The 26,081-nt window shown below is 39.2% G+C and overlaps 1 protein-coding gene and 1 long non-coding RNA gene across 7 annotated transcripts in view; one reads left to right on the top strand and one right to left on the bottom strand.

Annotated features, from left to right (window-relative positions):
* Window positions 1-308: 308 nt before the first annotated feature.
* The window catches only part of LOC140493583 (synaptotagmin-7-like), a 698,518-nt gene continuing 672,745 nt past the window's right edge, over window positions 309-26,081 (top strand). For all 6 annotated transcript variants that reach the window (XM_072592185.1, XM_072592183.1, XM_072592182.1 and 3 more), the window contains exon 1: window positions 309-517. In XM_072592185.1, coding sequence (XP_072448286.1) covers window positions 496-517 — 22 coding nt within the window. In that variant the 5' untranslated portion in view covers window positions 309-495. The remainder of the gene's footprint in view (window positions 518-26,081) is intronic.
* LOC140493584 (uncharacterized) lies at window positions 507-2,280 on the bottom strand. Its single transcript, XR_011963718.1, has 3 exons — window positions 2,150-2,280; window positions 1,017-1,398; window positions 507-919 (listed from the first exon to the last, which is right to left on the bottom strand). It is a non-coding gene; the product is annotated as an uncharacterized lncRNA (long non-coding RNA).

The raw sequence follows: 26,081 nt of genomic DNA, 5'->3' as shown, positions 1-26,081 counted from the left end.
CATATGCAGTGATACATCACCCAGGATCAGCCACAGCACATCGGCTTGTGCACACACAAGGAAGAGCCCCACTCTCGCTCTCTACCTCCTACCTGGGGAGGGAACTAATGTCTTGCGAACGTCTCAGCCACTTTCACTTGGCGGTGCGCGCGCGCGCGCGCTGGCTGGCGGCGCGCGGGTGCTGTGAGCGCGCGTCGCCCCTGGCTGCGTGCCCGCGGAGAGTGTGGCGCGAGCAGCCGGAGTGTGGCAGTGTTGTCAGCGCGTGGGAGCAGCAGGCGGGAGGGAGGGAAGCAGTCAGTCAGAGAAAGTCTGTGTTTGCAGGAGGCTGCTTCAGCAGCCCCGCGTCTCCCTCTGTGTTCTTTCTCTCTTTTATATATGTATACATACAAAAAAATGCAACACGCCGCTCTCTGATTCCTCGCTTTTATTGTGCACGGAGGAAAATTAACAAAACAAAAAAAAACCGCGGACACTTACTCCCGGAGAGAAATAAAAATGCTCAAGGACACTCCGAAAGGTAGGGAGGTGGAAATTAAGTGTTTCTCTTTAAAGGTTGCATCGGTTTGGTGTTTGGTTGACAATGGAACAGGCTTTTTTTCGTTTTGTTTTGCTGCTTGTTTTGTGGCTGCAGTTATCTTCCTCAGTCAACCTGTCGCGTTTTAAAGTCAGCTTCGTGCCGGCTGCTGTGTTCTGCCAAGATGTTTTAAAGATGCTGTTCTGTTCTTTTTTTTTTGGTTTTGTCCGCTGGAAGGAATCTCTTCGCTGGGGTTGTGTGAGAGGGAGAGGGAGCTTGAAGTTGAAAACAGACAAAAAAAAATAAACCCATACCCAGGAGTGGTTGAGTTGCCGCTAGCACAATGCACTCGGCTTTTACGTCGAGGCAGAGAGATATCACGACCGTCAATAATTAGTTGGTGTTCTACAGGAAGGAAACAATGACAGTAGTTAATGTGATGCTTTTGTCTGTTATGTCCTTTTGTGTGTATGGACTTTGACCATTAATCTTTGTCAGTTACCTTATTGCTGTGTGGCTCTGGCTGGTCTTGTTTAGCAGGTCTGTTATATTGTTGAGATTTCGCGGTTACACTTCTTTTAAATCGAGCCCATTGGATTTGACGCCTGCAGTTTAACCAGTTTTTGGATCGCCTGCACACACCAATTCATTTTTCCGTTTAGATTCTTGCCAGATTCCTTCTTTGGTTTCGGTTCTTTTGGTGCTTCAGTCTGTGCAAGTGCAAAATATCTCTCTTCGCCCCGTCCATCTTTTAAACATTATTTTACATTAGAATTGTCCTCCACATCTTCATTTTCAAGGTCAGTAGATACGAGGCAGCTTCTGGAACAAGACTTTTTTTTTTCTTTTCCTTTCTCTTTTCGCATCTAGGTCATGGCACAAACCTAAAAAGTGGTGTAGATTTAGGATGGACATTATTTGACCTTTTTTTTTACGATTTTAACGAGACAGGAGGTACAACGAAGTTGGTATTTTGAAAGTGGGTGTTCGTGCTATGAAAGATATGCTGTACAAACCGCGCCTTTAATTGAGGAGAAAAGTTAGTGTGTAAGGACTTGCAAAACCTCTATTGTTTCCATGTTGTGCAGTAAATCTTGTACTTCCAGTTAATTCTACGTGAGTTACATGTCACTTAACAGGTAAATTCCGTATGTTGGCATTTTGAACCTTCTTCACCGAACACCTTTATTGGAAGGAGGAAATATTCCCTGACACGGAGAAACCTATACGAAGAACTTAGATACGGGTTAGATATTGGCTTCAGCAAATATTCATTTCATAGATGCATCAGCCGCTGGTTCTGTGCCTATTACACTCATTGCATTTATCGATGGGTCTTATCATTACAATGAGTAGCGAATGGATTTTAAATATTGAACGTGATTCTGCACGGATATGAGACGAACATATTATACAACAGTTACCACTCCCCACCACCCCAGCGTATTTAAACAGCGTGCGCTTTTAGTGGCTAAGGTATATTTTCCAATGTAAGACATCTTGCACAGTGTAAGTAACGTTATACTAAATAGTTTTATAGAGATTGAAAAAGTCGAGGTGGAGTAGTACCCTACGCAACCCCACACACTCGTGCTGTGAAAGGTATGCTGTACAAACCGCGCCTTTCCTTCTGACCTGCTTCCTACGGCCAGTTTGCATCATTCCAATCGGTCCCAGGATTTCAAATGGAGAATAGCGTCAATAGCTCGATTTCAAACCGCATCTTCCACACCTGGCGCCCTCCTGTTCCCTGTCTATGAATCAAACGCGTGTTGATTAAAACACCTTTCAGCGGCGCAATTTGGAATAAAGGTCTTGGGAGAACTGGCCTACCTGCTCCCTTTGTATGTGTGTGTGTGTGCGCGAGAGAGAGAGAGAGTGTGAGTGATTACCTGTTCAGTCATGGGTCCCGCCGTGTGCCATGAACTGCTTGTGCTGCAGGTGCATGTGTTTGCGTGCAATGTGTTCGGCAGGGAATCCGTGCTCCATTTTCTGTTGTTGCCTGGGTGGGGAAGAGGAAGCACTGTCTCCATTTGCGAACACAAGATTGACAGTGGACGGAATTAGAGACAATGAGCCCGACCCAGTGAACGCTATCACTTTATATTACGAGCAGTAGACATTTAAGTTTGCATCTACTATGATTGAAATATCAGATAAGGGATCAGAGAGAGAGATCTCTGGCTTGGAGCGATTTCCATTCGGCACACGTCCTTCAAGGACAGGGGACAGGTAGCCAGAGGGTCTCTGCACTTCACTGCCGTGGATTTGCATTCAGTCTCGTTTGGCAGTGAGAAGGGTTAACCGTTTGGCTGTCAAACAGGTTGACAGTCCCCTTCGCACAATGAGTCGTGGCGAGCGCCGGGAGTGGGAGCTGGTTTGGTGTTGCATGCCTTGACCTTCAAAAGCAAGGACTAGCCCTGCAGGAATAACTTAAATCCCCGCCGTTAAACAGATAATATGCACGGGGGCACGTAAGGAAACCATGGTCTGCCGAGGGTGCACTGACCTGAAATAATACCCGCTCAGCGGTGGCAGTCAACGCATTGCAAGTCATTGCCTCTGACTGTTCTATTGAAACGAGAAATGGATCACTTTCTAGTGTTGGCCAGAAACCTTTATTACACTCACTGGTTTTGGCCTTGCTTGATGACACCAGAACTGTTGTAGGATCAAATGGCTATTTTTTGGTGTCTGCGTCCGGACGTTTCTTTTTGGGGGGGGGGGGGGGGGAATGAATAAACGTAGGCTACTCTCCCTTGTTTTACACTCCATAAGTAACTTCCATTGTTTTTGCTCAGGATGTTTGGTCTATTCAGATTGGAGTGTGTACAAATCAGGACGGCGTAATGCTGACGGGACTTATTTCTGCTCCCCCCCCCCCGTTAATACAAACTGATTTACAAACATGGTTGTGTTTTCGCCACCTGCTGAGTCACATCGCCAATGCGAAATGTTGGGGGTTGAAAAACGCATCAAAAAGCGGCCTTGATCAATTTACTTTTCCGTCCTGTTGCCAGTTCATCTGTTTGCGAGTTGCCTATTTCAAACAGCAACACAGGTCTACCACTGGATCATGTATTCTCAAAGGCCTTTTACCTGCCACGGGGAACAGAGACTGACTTGAGTATTAACCCATTATCTTAAACAGTGTGGATAAATCTACCACCAGATTGACGGGGAAAGGTATTAGCATATTGATCCGGATTTCAATACAACAAACACTCTGCAATGTTTACACCCAAGTCATTTAACCACACACACGACAATTGATTCTTAATTATTTCCCATCTTAGTTTGTTTTTTTTAAAAAAACTACAGGGCCGACAGAGTCGGGATTAATGACATTGAATTAATTTTGCTTCATTTCCTTGACAACATTAGAAATAAAAGTTTAAAGTTTTAGCAGGAGTTTTGGTAGTTTATTTTAAGCACACCTTTGGAAAAACCTGTTTGGTAAGACTTGCACAGAGAATCCGAAAGGAAAAATGGCACCTGCTACGGGAACTATAGCAAAACTTCCTGTTTCACCACCGTATGTTCACAATAGACAATGGAGAGGATGTGGAAAAGGTCTACAAGTATAGTTCCTTCAGTCATACATAGATTTGCGAAGTTGAAACTGTTCCTATTGGAGGAAAGAAAACCATCATAACATGCCTCAAGCCTTAAGTAGCACTATGGTCCCTCTGGAAGAGTAATCCTGGATACACTGTTTACTTTTCAATGGAAGAGTCAAGAACCAGACGCATTATGAGAGTTTTAATTTTCATTGTGAATGGTTAAGACCTGGAGTGTGTGTGTTGTGGAAGTAATTTTGAAAGGGAGTTGGACAGTTGTACTTTTTTTTCATTCACAAGTGTGGTGTTGCTGTCTAGAATAGCATTTGCTTGACCATCCCTAATTGCCCAGAGAGCAGTTCAGAGTCGGCTGCATTTCTGTGGGTTCATTGTCTCATTCGGTCCAACCAAGTATTGGTGGTAGGTACCTTCCTAAAAGAACATTACTGAACCAGATGGGTTTCTCTGGCAATTGCTAATATTTCATGGTCATCATAAGACTCAATTCCAGACATTCTTTTTTGAATTCAAATTCCATCCTCTGCAACTGGAGTGCCCAGAAAATTACCTGGATCTCTCTAGTGATAATACAACTAGAAATCATTTGTAGAGCTATGGGGAAAAGAACTGTACAAATTGAATTGGTTTTGCAAACAGCTTAGCAGGGATGCAATGGGCTGAATAGCTTCCTTCAGTGTTTTGTAATTAGATGCTGAAAGTCTTTCAATCGAATATGGTAATCTGTGCTGAGTTTCTTTAAAAAAAACAACATTCCAGCAATAACCTCCAGGTTATCTGTTAATATAATGATATATAAACACATAGAATCCCTACAGTGTGAAAACAGGCCCTTCAGTCCAACAAGACCATACCAACCTCAGGAGTATCCCACCTGGGTCCATTCCCATATCCCACTACTCTACATTTACCCCTTACTAATGCACACACCCCTGAACACTATAGGCAATTTAGTATGGCCAATTCACCTAACCTGCACATCTATAGATTGTGGGAGGAAACTAGAGCACCCGAAGGAAACCCACGCAGACACAGGGAGAACGTGCAGACTCTGTACAGCCAGTTGCCTGAGGCTGGAATTGAACCCAGGTCTCTGGTGCTATGAGGCAACAATGCTAACTACTGAGCCACCCTGCTGCCCAGTTTCCTAATGAAGAGCTCATGCTAGAACGTCAACTCTCCTGCTCCTTGGATGCTGTCTGACCGGCTGTGCTTTCTAGCACCACACTTTGATTCTGAAAAGAATAATCGACCACCTTTTTCCGACTGCTTCTGCTCGCTATCCAATAATCCTTGATGCAAGTGCATTTCTGCAGATAAGTGAGTGTAGAAGGAGGATAGTTGTTTGATTGCCCCATGATTGTGAAGCCTACAACCATTCCATTATATCACTTGAGCCTGGAGATTGATGACTTTGCAACCACTCCCAACTGCAAACTGCAGCAAGTCACAGATGTTGTAAGTCAGCGATGCTTTATCGACATTTTCGAGAAGGCAAGTGACAGCAATTTTAAAGGGTCCCAGTTTTGCATGAAATTTTTGGTTGTTAAGTGTGAATTGAATTTGGAGTTCAGGTTTGAGGCAGTAGGAAGACTCGTTGTACTTAATGTATTTTTGGAATTTTCATCAAATTTTATTCCAAATAATATCAGTGTTATGGACCTTGTAGTGTAACTACACTGTATATAGCTTCCACTAATTTAGCTGTAAAGCATTTGTTCTTTGTTTCTGCTTCCAAAACATAGCAAAAGTTATGAACTGACATTTCTTTGTTCATCAGCAAAGCTTGCCTGCAATGATCCAGCAATCTATGTTCTGTGGTTTTCTCCTTGCCTGACAGCAAATCAGGTACCAAGTCAAAGAGATGTCTTGGTGTGCAGCAGCAATGTTAGGAAATTGGTAAGGGGGCATTCCCTTCTGAAATTGATATGCAGCAAATGAGGAAATTAAAGTGCTGATAATGCATCATGTTTAACTTAAATAAATGATAGGATTAACATACACACTAAAATGAATTTGACTTAAATAGTTAAATCACATTTTTAATCATAGGGAGAAATTTGATAGTGCACAAATTTAGTTTATTCAGCACAATTAAAGATATTTATTAGTAATTATAAACTTATTACACTGTTGGAAAATCCAATTAGCTCTCATTCAACAAATAGTCTGTGCTGTCCATGTAGCACCCTCAGTCCTGGAGGAACGCTGTCTCGTTTTTACTGTATCTGTTGTATATGGTAGAAATGTCAAATAAAAAGCTACTTAACTCGTAACTTTTATAGTGAGACTAATGTTGTAAAAATGAAAATTCTCCCAATGAATAGATTTCCCAGTCATTGGAGACTTGTATGGGCTGGGGAAATGTTAGAGAAGCATAGAATCACTGACAGTGTTTTGATCTGTGTGTAATCCTGAAGTTGCTGTAGGTTCCAGTTCAATAACAATAGGAGAGGCTAATAGTTTCATTGTCATTACCACTGCAAAACTGAGCCATTCCATTATATTAATATGTGTGGAGTCCAAAACTTGTATCTTTTATTTTGCTATACAAATAAATAGAGGTGTTAAAGTTTCTTGCAAGTATCAAAGTACTATGCCTTAATAACATCATTTTAAACATTGAAATATTCACTTCCATTTTCTATTCCTTGTGAAAATTAGTTTGCATAAAAAAGTTAATATTTGAATGTGCAAATGTACATTGAATTTACTACAGAATGTGTTGTTTTTGTGTAAATCCATCGTGAGTTTGTGGACTTTACAGTTGTCATGAGGCTGTTTAAATTTCTCAGATTTGTATTTATTTCCTCTTTTAAATGCAAGTTTTATTACATGGGTTCAAGCTGCAACATTTTTTATCTGCCACTAGATGTCATGAGTACACCTATTTTTGGAGATGAACTAGAGCCATCTAGTGGCAATAATTGTACACAGCAGCTACCTGAACAAACAATTTTGCAACTGTTGGATGCCATTTGATTTGCTTTCAGTTCACACAATTGTCTTTTGTGCCATTTTTCACTTTTGGTTCATTCCTCATTTTTTTTAGGTCTTCATAGGCAGACAATCTTCTCACAATACAGCGAAAGGTTTAGAGTGAAATAGTTAAACATACATGCCAAAATATCATTGTTCTGAACACTGAACTTTAAACTGCATCACCTTTAGGAAAAGAAGCCAACACAAAGCTAACTTATCTACCTTTAAATGACTGTCTACAATACATGTTCAGTTTCATCAGAACATTTTCCACAATGTTGTCAATAACCATTTTGCTGAACATAACTAATTATGCCAGTGACTTAAAGCAATAAAAAGTATCAGATGTAAATTCTGCATATTAAATAATGAGGCTTGATGTATTTCTGTTATAGATCAATATGTTACATAGTTGTGGATTAGGGTGAAGGTACCAGGTGTGTGAGAAGCACTTAGATTTAACAGCTGCGCTTCTTTTGAATAAGTTATGAGAGTAATATTGAGGATTGTTTGAAGATGGTAGCTGTGAACAGTGGTTGGATGTCAGTATTGAGATTGAAGTTCGAGAAGTGAATGTCAGTCGAGGCCTCAATACAGAGTTGTCTCAACTCAGCTTACAAAATACAATGAATCCTCAATGAGATCCATTCAATACTTAGGAGAAAGTGAGGACTGTAGATGCTGGAGATCAGAGTCAAAAAGTATGGTGCTGGAAAAGCACAGCTGGTCAGGCAGCATCCAAGGAACAGGAGAGTCACTGTTTCAGGCATAACCCCTTCATCAGGAACTTAATATTTGTTTAACATTCATTGAGTTACAATGCCTCTCTTTGTCCATGGTGAATCAAAGATTAGTTGGCCGGTGTACTGTAATCCTTTTTGTTTGTCCATCCATAATAAATCAATGTGAATTTCACAAGTGTTTGACATTGTCTATCTATATTTGCTTGAGTTTCAGGATTGTCTAGGGCTGGTATTGCCTAAAATGACATGATGTGCTGCAGACATCTTAAAACAAATGTGGCTGTTAAATGTAAGTGCTTTGAAATTTTTGGAATACCTTCAGAACTGTATTGGGGTGTGACAAAAGTAAAGGCTGCCAATGATCAAAATTGCTGAAAATCCTCAGGCATTCAGCAGTTGTAAGATAAGATTGATTTTTAATGTGAACATTTCTTCCAGATTTGACTACAGCCAATTTTGGTCGTAAGGGCACCAACGAAATTTTCAAAATCTGCCTTTTCTCTTTCTCTAATTACTGACATGCTGAGTGTAGAATTACTTGTTTATATCTTTGAAATGGTTGTCAAATGTAATCAGAACTCAGTAATTGTACATGTTAATTATGGAAGCTAAGAGCTCATGAAACTTTTTTTAAATGATTCAGGATAAGGTAAGAAGGTAAGGTGAGAGTGATGAAGTTAGACACAAAAGTGGATGCTTGTGTAATAAAAATCAGAAATTGCAGGTGTATTGACATCTCAAAATAAATGCTTAGTTAAAATTTCAAATAGAAGAACCCAGTTGGAAAAAAAAACCTTTTAAAGTACATCGACAGTTTATTTCTAGTATTTTCTGATTTTAGATTTTCAACAACTTCAAGCTTTCTTTTTTTTCTCGTGAGGATTTTTATGTAGTCTCCGAATTGGGATATCTTCAGATGGTAATAGGAAAGTATACATTTTGCACATCATTGACATTCATTGTATTTGTCAGGAGATTTGTCAGAAGTTAATTTTATTGTTATAAAATAACATTGACATCAACATCATAACAATGATGCCATATGACTTTGGCTTGTATTGTTTCACAGAGCTTTAAGACTGACCACAACAGTTTGAATTTTGGTCAGCAGCATGCAATTTTATGTGTCCTGGAGAGAGCTCCCCACCACTTGGTTCCAAATATGTTTAAAGATTGCAAATTGGTTTGTGATCACCAGCTATATAAACAATAACATTTTAGTTTCAATATGTTTCAAAGTGATGTGTGCTGTTGTTTCAATAATGTATTTAGTATGCTATTTGTGATGAAGTTGTTATTGGTGAAAGGGAGGATAAAAATCGTGTATGTGGTATTGGGGTAAGTAGCAAGTCTCATGGGATCAAGTATATTTAAATGGATGTAGTTCAACTCACTGGTTAGGCTCTGTACAGTTAGAATCACACTGCGACGTTGAAAGGACAGGAGTAGAACGTACTGCGCGAACTAGAAATGTAAGCATCCATTTTCATTTCTTTCAAAGCATTCTAAAATAACTTACCATAGAAGTGGAGCCTTATGCAATTGCCAAAATAGGTTGTAAAAATGAATTTTGCTATGATAAAGTTACTTGTCCCAACTAGGGTGGCTACGGCTATACTAAATTTAATTATAAATGCAAATATCTTCTATCATACCATTCCTGGGCTGGTATGTCTAGTTTCTACCTTGCATCATTTATTGTTCTATCTGTCCAGCAAGGGACACATTAGATCAGAGAATCATAAAATGATTACAGGAGAGAAGATGCTGCTACAACCTTTGACCGATTTCCCTCAGCTCAAATGCATCTGATCTGGTCTGGTGATATATCAACTAAAAGAACAACCAACCTTTCTAGTACCATCTTTTTAAAAAATAAATTTTCGACTCATCCAGAGTCTGAATAACAGCTCTTTCACTGTGATTTTGGTAGCACCTTCGTCATAAGGTGTCACACTGTACTGCTGCTGGTAAACTGCAACTTTTGATAAAATAGCCCTCTGCTTATTATTTTCTTCATGCAAAGCCATACCTTCAGCATTGGATACATTCTTACTATACTCCCTTTTCAGCCTACCACACCAGTTCTGAAAGAAGAGTCTGGAGCTACAGTGGTAGTGTCCTTATTTTTGAGCCAGGAGGCAAGGGTTCAAGACCCACCTGCTCCAGAGGTGTGTCATCACATCTCCAAACAGGTTGATTAAAAATGACTCGCTGGTTGGAAGGCAAAGTTACGAAGCATCTAGCTCCTTTTACAGGTGATTGATTCCCCAGAGTTTACAGCTTTTAAAAAGATCAATGCCTTTATCCAAAATATAACCTATTCTTTTTGTCTCGGATGTCTTCCCATTTCTGGTGATTTCTGGATGGATTTGGTGGATCACTACGTTGTGTAAAGAGTGGAAGAGAGTTAGTTACCTTCAGAAATCATTATATTCAAATGAAAATTGTTATTATGTGTCAGTTATAATGCTTTTTCTTGAGTTATTTCATTGGAAAGGAATTTATGTACTCCTCCTCATCCAAACAATGTCCAGTGAAATAATTTGCTTTGCCACAGCAGCAGTAACATGGAAAAGAAGTCTTAAGGACAAATGAATGCCAAGCCATGGGAAAACTTTCTGCACCAAGTCAACGTTGTAAATTCTGAGCAATTTCTTAAAGGAAAACGGGGAGGCAGAAAGGTTTATGGAGGGGATTACCAGAGATTAAGACCTGGATGACTAAGATGAAGGGAAGAGGAACAGATAAAGTTGGAGGGATGCAGAATTCTGTGAAGAAGGTAGAACTGGAAAAGTTTGGAGATGGGGAGGGGTAATACAATTAATGATCTTACACATGAGGATGTGAACTTTGAACTGCACGTGCTGCAGCACCTGGAGTCCAGAATGAACAACAGCGGGATAGAATATGAAGGATAGTTTTTGGTCAGCTGGTGTTTATGAAGCTTAATGGAAGTGAGGCAGGCTAAGTGAGCAAATGGTTTGTAGCAGATGCAAACGTTCAAATAGCAGGGATGGTTTCCAAAAAAAAAGCGAAGTTTAGTGTTAGGCAATCGTCGTAGTGTAGTTAAATGATATGTGTTACCAGAATCTCCCATGTTAGACAACTCTCTTACCTTGACTTGTCAAAGCTTTGGTTATTTTAACTGTTAGAATTTTGATTATCACAAGAAAAGCATCAGTCCTGGTGCAGCAATCGTATTTTGACCTTTGGCAAACAGTGATTGCTTCATGCATGAAAGCTTCAGTTATTCAGTTATTCTGTAATATAGTGTACAGGGCAGAGAAGAAAAGAACTTCTGCACATTTTCAGGAACACTTTCTTCATTGAGATATTTCTGACTTAACCGGGAAGGGAGGTTTGCTGGTTTTGGATACTGAAATCAATCAAATTGAGTAGTTGCCTACAGAGGAAAATTGATCGTAGCATTTCATACGATTTACATCAACAATAGAAAGGGCAAGGAATAATCTAAAAAGCACAATTTAGCTGACATAACACTAATTTCAAAGGGTTGAGAGTTGAAAAGAGGTCATAGCATACTGATGTTAAGTAAGGTTGGAAGTATAAAAACTCATACAAAACTTTACAGTGGGCTGAACTACATTTAAACACTCGGGTAGAGTGACCCTGCAGAAAGTGATGACCAAATAATGATGTCGTTGGAGCAGGGTGATTGGACCATATATAGTAAAACTACTTGGGCCAAGTCAAGCTAAAACAAACAATTTCAAACATGCAGGGTGGATGAAATTGTACACTGGACAGAGACGATAACTAAGTAGCCCAGAAAGATGCCAAGATCAGTGACAATTCCAGAGGCCAAACATTTCAATGAAGTGAGGGAACCTCACGTCAGGAGGTGTGGCGAAGACACAGAGATGATTACAGGCTTGGCCAGCTAAAGACGGTCCTGGGTGGTAACATGCGAGTTTGTTGTGGATTCAAACAATCCAGAAGGAAGCCGATGCAATATCTCAGTGCTATGTTACGGTAGTTTGTACACCAGTAACCATTGATAAAGTTGTACTTGTAAAAGAACTCTGAGCGACTTCATTGTTCTGTATCCAATAACTGTTGGCTTTCAGAGACAGGCATCGCTGAAGTCAGAAATAGATGGGCAAAAAAAGTAGTTAAACTGGTTGCGGTTGAGTGAGCTTTTCAGTAGAGGATTCATGTACATTCCCATAAAGTAAAAAGGTAAGGCAGCCAAAACCAGAGCACTGTGAATGGCAAAGGAAATAGAGCAAGATTAAGGCGAAGAAAGGTGCAGGAGAGATGTTAGATTCATAATTTTTTGAACCATGCTAAATATACTACACTTTTCTGAAGAAGGGTCACTGGTCCTGAAACATTAACTGTGATTCTCTCAACAGATGCTGCCAGACCTGCTGAGTCTTTTTCCAGCAATTTCTGTTTTGGTTTTTGAATATAGCTAGGTTCAGAGTAGAAGTTTAAATGGGAAATAAAAATGGTCAAGGAAGAGAATTAGAAGGAATTGACAACTAACATGAAAGTTTTCCATAGGTATATAAATAGTAAGTTAGTAAGGAAAGTGCGGCAGTTGGAGTCCAAAATGGAGACTGATATAAAGAGGCAGAGGGCATACATGAGTATTTTATACAGATATCCATTTACCGAAGATGACTGAAAAAATCAAATTGAAGCAACTGCTTAAGATAGTATTTAGGCTAAAGTTTGATAGAGGTGGGACTAGAAAATAATCAAAAAAGCAGGTTCAGATAGATGTTGAGAGAAGTAGGTTATAAATTATGAAGGTGCTGGTCATAAGCTTGCCGAAATGTGGGTGATTCTAGAACACTGGAAAGTTGTGAATATTACACCCTTGTTCAAACAAAAGGAGTTTTTTTGTGGTACAATAGCAGTGTCCCTACCACTGGACCAGGAGGCATCTCAACTGATTTAGAGGTGTGTAGTTACATCTCTGAACGTATTAATTAAATAAATATCTAAGTAGTGAGAATGTGGTAACCATGATATTCAACAAAATATTGATTTTTGTGATGCTGTGGTAATATCTCTACCCAAGAGCTCTGGGTTCAAGTCCCATCTGGTTCAGAGGTGTATGTAGACATAGTTCTAACAGTTTGATTAAAAATATCTCTAAGGTCTGTAGGTTTTGAGTTGATCCTATCCGTTTAACCTCTCTAGCACGCAAGAATGATTTTCTGGTTCAGAATCAAAAGGTAATTGTGGATTGATTACAGAAAACAGAAATACATTTTTTAAAAGGCAAATCATGTTTAACTAATTTTTGATCAAAGAATGGCGAGATCACAGAAGTTCAGCTCATTGTGTTAGCCCCATCTGAAAACAACTCTCCTAATTCCACATTCCCCTTATTCTATATGGCACTGAAAATTTCATGGAGGCTAGAAAGGGTTACTAAGGCAAAATGATTGATGTAATATACATGGACTCCCAAAAGATGTTTGATAAATATCTATAGAATAAACTTGCTAACAACGTTAATATCTATGGAATAAGAGAGGTAGTGTTGAGCTGCAGTAAAGAACATTGGACAGAAAATGGAGTAGTGATGAATACAGTAGTTGAATTTTGGAAAGAAGAAAGGTATATGGTGGGATTTCTCAAGGATCAGTGCTAAGACCAGTGCTTTTCATGACATTAATTATTTGGTCTTGGAACAGTTTCAAATTTTGCAGATGAGGCAAAACTTATAATTATTGCAAGATTTCTATCATCCTCCTTGTAATTCAATGGGGTAGATGTTGGTACTGTGGATAGAAGCAGGGGAAGAGCAATACAGATTACAAGATATATGGAAACAAATCATTGAAAGCAATAGGGAAGGTTGAGAAAGCACAAAATCTTTGGCTTTGTGTATGTAGACATAGTTTAAAAAAGGGAATTATGATAAAACAGATTTAGCTATCATTGGAATGTTTTGTGCCAGACTTCCAAAATGAAGGGAAGGTTTTGGAGCTTTGTAGAAAATATTTACCAGAGTGATTCCTACCTGCCTCCTTTGGAGGAGATTTGGTAGAGGTGTTTAAAATAGAGTTATCTTGACAGATTAATTATTCCCATTGGAAAAGGAGTCATGACAAAAGAGCCAAAGGAAACCAGAGGAACCTTTCTGCACAGTGATTGATGAGAATCTGGAAAGCACAGTCTGAAATGGTAGAGGAAGCAGATTCTGTCTTTGCTTTCAAAAATAAGTACTTGAAGAGAGAATCTTGCAGACAGCAGAGAAATGTAAGAGTGAAACTCGTGAAACTCCCGATAGCCAGTTGGAGGAAGAATGCAAGGCCAGACTTCATCTGGGATAGATTTATTGAGAGTAAAATATTTCCAAACTGTGCTCAACATTTTTTTTAATGTTGCTTTATAGAAACTTATAATCAACCTTTTCAGACCATATTACGACACATTTCCAGGGCAGGTATGGTTTGAAGATGTTTAGAGGTGCTCCTTTCTGCATCACAAGAATCCTTTGTTTTGCTTTTATTTGTGCTCCCAGGTAAGCATCCAATCTCTGCTCTCCATCTGTACAACTCTTAAATTAGCTTGTTCAGATCGGCTATGTCAGTTGCAGGGCAGATAGAACTTGAACTTGTTTACCTTCTGGCCCCTATATCATTGCTGCAAGAGTTTAAGTTCACATGCAGTTACCATTTAGCTGGATTGCTCTTAAGGGAAACTGGTGAGGATTCAGGAGGCTCAGCTTCCATCTCTGCAGAATTATGTAGATTGTGCAGCACAGGGACAGACCATTTGGCTCAGCAAGTCCATTAGCAGGATTGATGCTCCACATGAGCTTCCTCCCACCCCTGTTCATATATAGTGAAGTCCATTGCTGTAACTGTTTTCCAGCTAAAGAGGTCTCCCCTGAATTCACTGTTGAGTTTATCAGTGACTAGTTTTATATTTATTTCCCCTATAACCCTTCTTCCCTCCCCCACTAAAACAAAATTTTTTTGTACCTTTTCTACAACATGCTTCTTAAACCCTTTCACAGTTTTAAATTTAATTGGCTATATTTTGAAGTTAAAAGATTAACCTGTGTCATTGGTGCGAATTATGTTTGTGACTGAAGTGTGCATTTATAAGGCAGTTGTAGAAATAATGCTGTTAGTATATGTTCTGGACAGAAACCAGATACAGTAATTCTTCACCATATATCCTGTTCTCCACATGTTTGGGTGTGGAATTGGTTACTGAGAGTAGTAAAAAGTTTTTTGTGTACAGCATAAAATAAATATTGATCATGTGACAATGTAAAGATAGTATCTCAGATAAAATAGCTCCTATTAAACTAACATTCAGAGAAGGATGTTTACTTTGACTTTGACCTTTTGAGAGACAAAATATGTTAGTATGTACTAAAGCTGGATTGATGTCAGATTGTTTCTTCTGGAGTGTAGAAGCAAGTTTCAAATTACAGCTAAAAACAGCAGGTGTTGAGTGGAACCAATTGAGTTTCCATGCATCATATGCATACACCCACACAATAACAGGCGATGGGAGGACATTCCATATATTTAGATGTAAAATTTAAAGCACACTTCTGGGTTACCCAGTCCTTTCCAAATCATTTTCACTGTAAGTTTCCATTTTTTTTTCCAAATAATCTTCCAAAGCCCACTAAATTGTAGCATGTGTATTAACAGATATTTCATTTTAGAATTTTGCAGTGTTTTCATAACTGGAGAATTTTTTTTTATAAGCCAAGTTGTTGACATAATTCTACTCTCCTAAGAGTAGAATTCTAAACTTAGCATATTCTGCATGTGTTCTGTTGTAGAAAAAGGTTTCATGTGATAAAGATCAAAACCAGGGCTTTATGTATAATCAAATGTGATGATTCCAGGGCACAGATTGACATCTAGCTATTGTGACATTAGTTGATTATTTTTAAGTGCAGTAATTCTTCTGAATTGAACAAGTGTAGAAAACGTTTTTATACTGAATCCTCAAATCTTTTATATAGGTGCCTATAATCACAATTTGCTGCAAAATAGAGATTAACATTAAGAAAATGAGTGGGATTTGGCCATTCTGCCTCTTTTGCATACTTCATCATTTAGTAAATCATGGTTGGTTTACCTTATCAACCCTTTTCAAATTATCTTTGTTTGAATTACTAGATTCTATTAGTACCCAAACAAAACTGTTGGTCTCAGAGTTGAATAAACTCAAGAACAGACTTTCTTACAGCCCTTGGTAAAGACACTCAACCTTGGAAGATATTCTTCCCTATCTCAATTCTAGGTATCCAATCCTTTCTTCTGAAATTATGGTTCCCTAATTCTGGACTGTTCAGTCAAGAGAAACATCATCTCAGAATCTACCCTATCAACTGCTAAAAAGTTTTAGTGTTTTGATTTACTTATCCCCAAAATTCGAGGGAATATGAGCCTAATCACTCAATCTATCCTGCTAGGGCAGTCTTCTCATCCTAGAACTCAATCTCATTGATCATTGCATTCTTAAAACAAATGAAATAACACAATTTAATTCCTCCTTGTTATATTAATTCTTTGAAAATAACTTGTATAACTTGAACTCATCTTATAATGCATTTTATTGCTATACCAAAATTGCACATTCTGTAGGTGTGGTCTCACCAGGAACTTGTATAATTTAATTACCCTTATTTATTCTTACCTCTATTCCTTTGTAATAAGGCTATAAGATGCCATTTGTCTCCTAATTGCTAGCTGCAATTATCTGATTCATATCTCAGGTTACCTGTGGTCCCACAATTCCAAGCTCTCTCGATTCGACAAATATTCTGCTTTTCTTATTCTTCAGACCCAAGTGGTCAAATTCAAATTTCTTCACATTACATTCTATATGCCACATTCTTGCTGATCCATTTGGCTTGTCTGAATTGTTTTGTAGTCTTCAAGTTCTCCGTTCAGTTTCTCACCCAACTTTGAGATATTTTTAATCAAGTTGTTCAGAGGTACAAGGATGTGTTGCCAGGGTTTGACCTACAGGAAGAGGCTGAATAGGCTGGGGCTGTTTTCCCTGGAGTGTCAGAAACTGAGGGGTGACCTTATAGAGGTTTATGAAATCATGAGGAGCATGGATAGAGTAAAGAGCCAAGGTATTCTCCTAGGGTCCCAAACTAGAGGGTACAGGTTTAAGGTGAAAGGGGAAAGATTTAAAAGGGACCAAAGGGGCAACTTTTTCACACAGAGGTTGGTATGTGTATGGAATAAGCTGCCAGAAGAAGTGGTGGAGGCTGGTGCAATTACAGTGTTTCAAAGGCATCTAGATGGGTACATGAATAGGAAGGGTTTAGAGGGATATGGGCCAAATGCTGACAAATGGGACTAGATTAATTTAGGATATCTAGTTGGCATGAACGAGTTGGACTGAAGGGTCTGTTTTCATGCTGTACAGTTGTATGACTCTATATTAATACACATCTCTGGAGCAGGTGGGACTTGAACCTGGCCTATCCAACCCAGAGGTAGGGACAATACCAACCACAAGAGCCCACTTATCTAATCTAGTTTTGTCAGTTAGCTTAATTACTCTATATTTGTTCCTTTGTGTGTGTCATGAATATCGATTGCAAATTATTGGGTTTGGGCCCAATTACAGAACATTATTTTAGTCCACTAACTAGAGTGTGTCAATCTGAAAAGGACTTCTTTTATTCATCAGTTGTCTCTCCATTAACTAATTTTCTCTCTAATATATATCACCCTAATGGCATAAACTCAAATTTTGTGCAAGAACCACTTTTACGGGGTCTTAGGTATACTTTTTGAAAATACAAATATTTTGCATCCTACTTTCCTCCTGCTTATGCATCCTCTAAAGTGAAAGTTTTGTAAAATCCAATGTTCCTTTCATAAGGCCACTTGGACTCTGTCTGTATTTCAATCATAATGACAGAACATTGCATTAACTTCCTGAATCTTTATGTGCCTGTCCTTATGATGGCAAAGAAATTGTAAAAAGCTATCCTTTGGGGATATTTCAAATTGATACTTCAATTGAAGCATGCGATATAGTATATTAGGGTGGTATCAATCTTATTATACCTGTACTGATTCTTTAAAGTTATCTATTAATCTGTTCTCTAAATTTTCTCAGTAACCATGTAATTTCTTTCCTTCTTTTTAACATGAAAAAATAAAATTAGAAGGTGATAAATCTGCCTCCACCACCCTTTCAGGCACATCATTCTAGGTTAAAACATTTCTTTCTATCATCTCTAGTTCTTTCTCCGGTCATCTTCGAATCTGATCAGCTCTGGAGTAGAAGAGAAACAAGCAAATAGAGCAGCTGCAAAGTCCCACAATTTTGGGAGAAGGGAAAACATCAGGTCAATTCAAATAGGGGCACATCACCCCACCCACATGATATTCCATTGGGATATCAAAGGAATTGGTTGTGGCAGTTGGAAATTAATGGCACAAAGTGGTTTCTCTGCAATTGGCCAAGAAGGTAAGTGAAAAGAAAAACTTGGAAGGCAGGTTGAGGATCCTTTTGTAAAAGGAAACAGCAAGTAGACATTTCTCTTGTGTCCAGCGTTGCTTCATATTCATCACCTGTCATGCTTGAAGCATAATATTTTGAAGTCTCTCCTATTTTGCCACACAACTTTTCTCTTTTCCTGTACCCTGTACTATTTTATAAATCACAATTTTCATTTGATTAATTTAGTCAGGTTTACAAACCAATTATCACCTTTGAGAGATCGTCAATCTGGTGTTTTGGATGATTAGAGTTATAGTTTTACAAAATACTTAAGAGCTACTTTCTTTCTTTTTGTAACAGTTAACCCTAACACAGCTGGGATCTTGTACTGCTCCTTTGAACAATGTGTATTTGCCATGAGTACAGTGCTGGGTTGCCATTGTCACCATTCTGCTCTGAGCAACTGTCTGATGCTGAACTATACTACTTGCAAATTTGATGCTGGGATGAATTCCTGACCACATATCTGCTTTATTATCAAGGCCAACTACTTGAAACTAAAATTATTCACTTCCATGATTGGTTCAAGTCATCGACTGAAATCATCATTCATGTTTTCTATGAAGACTGTTCCAATGCTGAGCTGCTGACTTTCCATCATCCACAGCCCAAAACCTTGATCATTCAAACTCTGCCTGTGGCATAACTTAAGGTCTTGTTCATCTCTCCCCATCTCTTTTCTGCCTCCCATCCCTAGTTCCAGATGTTCACTGACTGACTTTGCTGGGTCTGGAGGCAATATCCCATTTTTATTACTGTCATTTTTATTTGCAAATCTCCCTGTACATCAAGCTTCTCCAGCCCTCCAACTAGGATCCTTCTGGTACATAAATGCTGCCCTTTTAAGGCAGATCCCTCCACCTTGCACCTCCAGCCACCCTGGATGTTCTGAAGAAAAGTCATATTGGACCTGTTGTGTTACTCTAGCATTTTCTGTTTGTTTCGGACTGCCCGGTTATATTCCTTTTTCTAACATATCACAATTAGTTTTCAGTAATAGATATGATCACTGACTAAAATTGGTTGAGGAAATAGCCTTTTACTTGTGAATCTTTAAGATGCAAAAAATTATCTCAAAAACAAGTTTCTACTTTCTCAACAGGAAACCTCTATTCTAGTTAGCACCATCTAAGGAAGTGGAGCAGATTTTTTTTTTGGCGTTATGCCAGTCCAGCTAATTTAATATCACAGTCTTTTTTTTTAACAACAGAAGAAATGATGCAAGTTAATTTGCGGAATAGTTGTTATTCAATTTGTTGTAGATATAATTCTCATTAAATATCAAAATGGGTATGTGCAAAAGTGAAGCACTTGTTCTTTTAAGAACTTATGAGCATGTATGTGTATTGTGCTCTTCCTTTCTACATGAGTATCTTTTGATTCTGAAGGTAGTTGTTATTAATTCCACTCTGAAATCAAAGGTTTTATTTAGGCCAAGACTAAAGTGCAATGCTATGAGTTCTACAACATTAGAAATGTTGGCTTTAGGGTGATATGTGAAGTGCTTTGGAACATTCTTGGGATGTAAAAGATTCCATATCGAAACAGAAGTTTGTTCCTCTCTCACTCTTCCAGATTGAGCTCCTTTCTGGAAGCACAATGTAGTTATTTTGATTTAGAAAACTGCAGTATCGACAGAGAAGTGAAGACAATGAAGTAAAAACAGTGTAGGGGAAACTTCATAGAAGGCTGCAAGTCATAAATTGTTTGTAATCTTAGAGAAACACTGCAACTTGATTTGTGAAGTTTCTACATTTTTGAGACAAATTTATCAGAATTAAAATTAAACTATTAACTGGTTAATTTTGACACAATCACATGGAAACTACACATCAACAAAATGCTTGAATTAAGGAAGCATTAGCTGAGGATGTGTTAATTGTTCTGTACATGTGGCATAAAACGGAGTAAAGCAGAAAAGCTTTGAAATATGTGAAAAGCTATACAATGGATGGAGTGATTGATCATATTTCAAACCATGACTTTTAAAAAAAAAAATGATTCATTCATGGGATACAGATATTCCTGGCTAGGCCAACATTTTTTGTGGATCTTAATTGCTGTTAAGAAAGTATTTGACAATTGCTGTCTTAAATTGCTGCAGTCTTAAGTGGTGTAGGTATGTGCACCATGCTAGTAGAAAGGAAGTTTCAGGATTTTGACCCAGTGATAGTAAAGATCATTTGTTTCCTAGTCAGGATGATGTGCAACTGAGGAAGGAGACTGCCAGGCATTGGTGCTCTCTTGTATCTGCTATCACTGTGTTTTAAGTGGTAGAGTTCTCAAAAGTGTTCATGAAGGAGTTTTAATGATTTGTGTGTGTGCAGTGTACACATCTGCTATTGGAAATGGTAGAACAGTGAGTTTCTGAGGATGTGATTGAGTTGCCAATCAAGTAGGCTGCTTTCTATAGATGGTGTCTTGTGTTGTTGGAACTGCATTCACCCAGGTCAATGGAGAGTATCCACCTCACACCTGGTTTGTGCCTTGTATTTAGCGTGTAGGTTTTGGGAAGTCACAGAACTCCCAGCATCTGACCTGCACTTGTAGGCACAGTATTTATAAGGCAAGTCCAGTTCAGTTTCTGCTCAATGGTGACTCCCAGGACATTGATCATGAGAAAATTAACCATAATAATTGAGGGGAAGGATGGTTATACTCACTCACTGGAGATAGTAGTTACCCGATACTTCTATGGTGTGACAGTAAGATATGAGAGCAGAATTTGATCCATCGAATCTTCACCGCCATTTGATCATGGCTGATGCAATTCTCATTGTCCTTACTTCTTCCTGACACCCTTGATCGCTTTACTAATCAAGAACCTATCTACTTCTGTTTAAAGACATTGAATGAAATGGCTTCCAATAGCTGTCAGCAGCCATGAATTCCACAGATTCACCACCCTGTGGCTGAAGAAATTCCACCTCAAGTTGGTTCTAAAGCATTGACCCTTCACTGTAAGGGTGAACCTTTGGGTCCTACCTCTGCTACTAGTGGAAACAATTTGTTCACATCCACTCTATCCAGGCTTCTGTGTAGTTTAAGTTTCCCCTCCACCCCCATCCTTCTAAACTTCATCAGGTACAGACCTAGAATCCTCAATTGCCCCTCCTGACAAGCCCTTCACTAAATTAGATTCCCTGGAAACAGGCCCTTCGGCCTAACAAGTCCACACCTACCCTCTGAAGAGAAACCAACCCAGACCCATTCCGCTACATTTACCCCGACTAATGCACCTAACACTACGGGCAATTTAGCATGGCCAATTCAACTAACATGCACATTTTTTGGACTGTGGGAGGAAACCAGACCAGCCAGAGGAAACCCACGCAGACATGGGGAGAATGTGAAAACTCCACACAGACAGATGCCCGAGGTAGAAATTGAACCCGGGTCCCTAGTGCTGTGAGGCAGCAGTGCCAACCACTGAGCCACCGTGCCTTTGTGCCCAGGATTATTTTTGTAATGCTTCTCTGGAAGTACTCCAATGGTAGCATACCTTCCTTATATACAAGGCCCAAAACTGCTCACAATATTCCAAATGTCGTCTTAAACAGCTTCAGTAGTACAACTCTGCCCTCGTAATCTAGCCCTCTTGAAATGAATGCCAATATTGCATTTTCCTTCCTAATTGTCAATTGAATCTGCATGTTAGCCTTAAGAGAATCCTGAACCAGGACTTCCAAAACCCTTCATGTTTCAGATTTTCAAAGCATTTCCCTGTTTAGAAAACTGATTATGCCTCTATTCCTCCTACTAAGGTGCATAACCTCATACTTTCCCAGATTATATTCCATCTGCCACTTCTTTGCCCACTCACCTAGCATGAACAAGTCCTTCTGCAACCCCTGTGCTTCCTCAGCACTACTTGTTCCTCCTCCTGTCTTTGTGTCATCTGCAAACTCAGCAACAAAGCCCTCACTTCTCTTGTCCAGATCATTAATGTATCACATGAATAGTTGTCCCAACACTGACTACTGTGGAACTCCACTAGACATTGCCTGCCACGCTGGAAAAGACCCATTTATCCTGACTCTCTGCTTTCTGCTAGTCAATCAATCCTCTCTCCATGCCAGTACCTTGACCCTAACACTATGGGCTCCTATTTAATTTAGCAATCTCATATGCGACTCCTTGTCAAATCCAAATAGATCACATCCACTGGGGTTGTCCTGCATCTAATCTGCGTGTCACCCTCAAATTCTAACAGATTTGTCAGACATGACCTTGTCTTGATGAAACCATGCCGACTCAGCTGTATTTTACCATTCACTTCCAAGATCTTACCAAAGACTGAGGTCAGGCTAACTGGCATGTAGTTTCCTGACTTATATCTCCTTCCTTCTTAAACAGAGTGGTATATTACCCATTTTCTAGTGTGGACTTTCCCTGACTCCAGTGATTTCTGAAGGATCACTGTCACCAATGCCTCCACAATATCCTCTGCTATCTCCTTCAGAGCTCTGAGGTGTAATCCACCGTTCCAGGTGATTTATCCACCTTCAGACTTTTCAACTTCTGCCATACCTCCTTAGTGATGGGAATTACACTTCCCTCTGCCCCAACTCTCTTGAAGTTCTAGTGTGCTGGTGCTAGCTTCCATTGTGAAAACTGATGCAAATTATCTATTCAGTTTCTCCACCATTTCTTTGCTCCTTATTATTACTTCAGCCTCATTTTCCAGCAGTCCAATTTACAGATTGTCTCATCCCATAATCTGAAGTTCACAACCATGTCAATTTAATGAGTTTTAATTCCTTTTCACCTGAGATCATTTTCAAATGGATGTAAAGAAATAAAGAAATGATAAGCAGAAATATTAACCCCAATATTCAATCCATCCAAGTATTAGGCAGCTCAAATTGATCATTGAACAGAAGCTGAGTTACTCATTGGGCTTTCAGGTCTCATGAGCCTTTTGCAGTAGACAGTTGCTTTTGTAATTCCTACAGTTGATAGCTTTGTTCAATTATGAAATGTACATTCTGGTTTTCTCCAAGGAACAGAGTTAATCAGCAGTTATTTGCTCAGAGGAATATTTGTCATTTTTTTGTAAGTCGAACAATTATTCCTAATCTATTCTTCTACAAATCCAAGTAGAAGTAGTTATGTCAGGGATCTGTCAGCTATTTAGTCTTCATTATAAACTTACTGCTACAGCCACTTATCCATTTTACTAGTTAGGAACTAGTGAAATGTCATTTTTGTGTTATTTTTGTGAATGGGAGGGTAAAAGTTAAATCTGATTTAATAGAGTTGGTTGTGTTTATCATTTACTGCCAATTAAATTTGTCTTGATTTTGTAAAGATTTACAAACATGAACACAGCAAGCAGACAAAGGTAATTGTTTAGAGTTACTGACACATAGAGATGAATATGTTGCCCCAGGCAGCCCTACAGGTGATTGACGGCTTAATACCATTATAAAATATATCATTTGACATCCTTTGTCTCTAGAGAAAGGGTTGATTATCTTTGTTGCACAGTGTGACTGTGATTACTCTTTTATCTGAAAATTAAGCGTACTTATGACATTTCTTTAACAACTGTGATAACATGAATTTATAAAACATCTTTAATGTAGGAAGCATGCTTTAAGGTATTTCACGGATCAAGCTTGATGAAAATGGATGCCAGATCAAACTTGGAAATGTTGAAGCTGTGGCCATAAACTTGGTTGAAGAACTGGACCTTTAAAAGTAGGTAAGATGCTGGAGAGGATCTGAAGTTTGTGCACGATATTCCAAAGTGTAAAGTCCAGTTCATTGAAGACACAAATATCAATGTTGGATCAAAGTATATAAGAGTACACATTTGAAGGTATGGTTCAGATTACATGCCACAGAGGAGATGTGTTTCACACCCTTAATATTTGGATGCAGATTTGATGGCTTCAATATGTTTGAGGTAGAAATGTAAAAAAATTACAAGAACTGGGTAGGTGAAGCAAGATGTTAAATAGTGTGAATTCTGAGTAGAGGGGAGCCAGTTATAATGTTAACCAGTATGGGCTTGGAAAAGGCAATTAAGTCGCAGGTGAAAATAAAGATGTGATGAAAGGAGCTAACGATAATGTTTTGCTTTGTGTTAAAATAGAACAGCAGACATATTTGAGCAGAGTCTTGGCCTCAGTGCTAAAGAAGTTGTTGAGCTTCTCGCGTTTGTTAGTTGAGGGAGAGAAAGGAAAAGTTTAAGGACATGAGTGGTAATTGGGTGGAGGGAGTGGGAAGCTTGGTTGCCTGTTCCAGTAATCTTGTGGCCCAGGTGTAGTTCAGTGATGTTTAATATAGTCCAGGGAGTATACTCAAATTACTCACTTAGGTGAGCAAAATGGGATGGTGGGAGTGGAGCACTGTAATAGGATTGGGTGAGAAAAGGTTTTCCTGAAGATGGGACATCAAAGATGGAGGCACGGTGGCACAATGGGTGGCACGGTGGCACAGTGGTTAGCACTGCTGCCTCACAGCGCCAGAGACCCGGGTTCAATTCCCGCCTCAGGCGACTGACTGTGTGGAGTTTGCACGTTCTCCCCGTGTCTGCGTGGGTTTCCTCCGGGTGCTCCGGTTTCCTCCCACAGTCCAAAGATGTGCAGGTCAGGTGAATTGGCCATGCTAAATTGCCAGTAGTGTTAGGTAAGGGGTAGATGTAGATGTAGGGGTATGGGTGGGTTACGCTTCGGCGGGGCGGTGTGGACTTGTTGGGCCGAAGGGCCTGTTTCCACACTGTAAGTAATCTAATCTAATCTAATCTAATCTAATCTAATCTGTAAGTAATCTAATCTAATCTAATCTAATCTAAGGAGAAAGTGAGAAAATTGATATTCAGAAGTGTCGGTTGAATTGCAGGCTAAGAGGAAACTTGCAAGGGTTCAGAAAAGATTTACAAGGATCATTAAGCTTGATCTGTGAAATACCTTAATGCATGCTTCCTACAAGAATTACCAGGGTTACATAGAATATAGAACAGTACAGCACAGTACAGGCCCTTCAGCCCTCGATGTTGTGCCAGCCTTTTATCCCACTCTAAGTCCAGACTAACCTACATACCCTTCATTGTATTATCTTCCATTTGCCTATGGAAGAGTCGCTTAAATGTCCCTAATGTATCTGACTCTACTACTATTGCCGGCAGTGCATTCCACGCACCCATCAGTCTCTGCATAAAGAACCTACCTCTTACATCTCCCCTATACTTTCTCCAAATCACTTTAAAAATTATGACCCCTCATGGCAGCCATTTCTCTCCTAGGCTAAAGTCTCTAGCTACCTACTCTATTTATGCTTCTCATTACCTTGTACACCTCTATCAAATCACTTCTCATCCTTCTTTGCTCCAATGAGAAAAACCCTCGCTCCCTCAACCTTTCTTCATAAGACATGACCTCCAGTCCAGACAGCATCCTTGTAAATCTCCTCTGCATCCTCTCTAAAGCTTCCAATGCACCCAATACTGAACACAATATTTCAAGTGTAGTCTAACCAGGACTCTTATAGAGCTACAATATAACTTTGGGCTTTAAAACTCAATCCTCCTGCTAATGAAAGCCAACATGCCATATGCCTTCTAAACAAGGAGCAGTGCTGTGAAAGCTTGCGAGTTCAAATAAACCTGTTGAACTATAACCTGGTGTCATGTGACTTTCAACTAAATTTAGGTAGTGTGGTTTATATGGGTGTAATGCTTAGAAAGCATGAGGCAGTTAGATCAAAGGATAGAGAGTGGTGAGTGTTGAGCTGAAGATTGATATCAATTTTATTACTCATTGCAGAAAC

Source organism: Chiloscyllium punctatum, chromosome 22 (assembly GCF_047496795.1).
Source record: "Chiloscyllium punctatum isolate Juve2018m chromosome 22, sChiPun1.3, whole genome shotgun sequence".
Lineage (NCBI taxonomy): Eukaryota > Metazoa > Chordata > Chondrichthyes > Orectolobiformes > Hemiscylliidae > Chiloscyllium > Chiloscyllium punctatum.
This window is presented reverse-complemented; position numbering and strand designations above follow the sequence as displayed.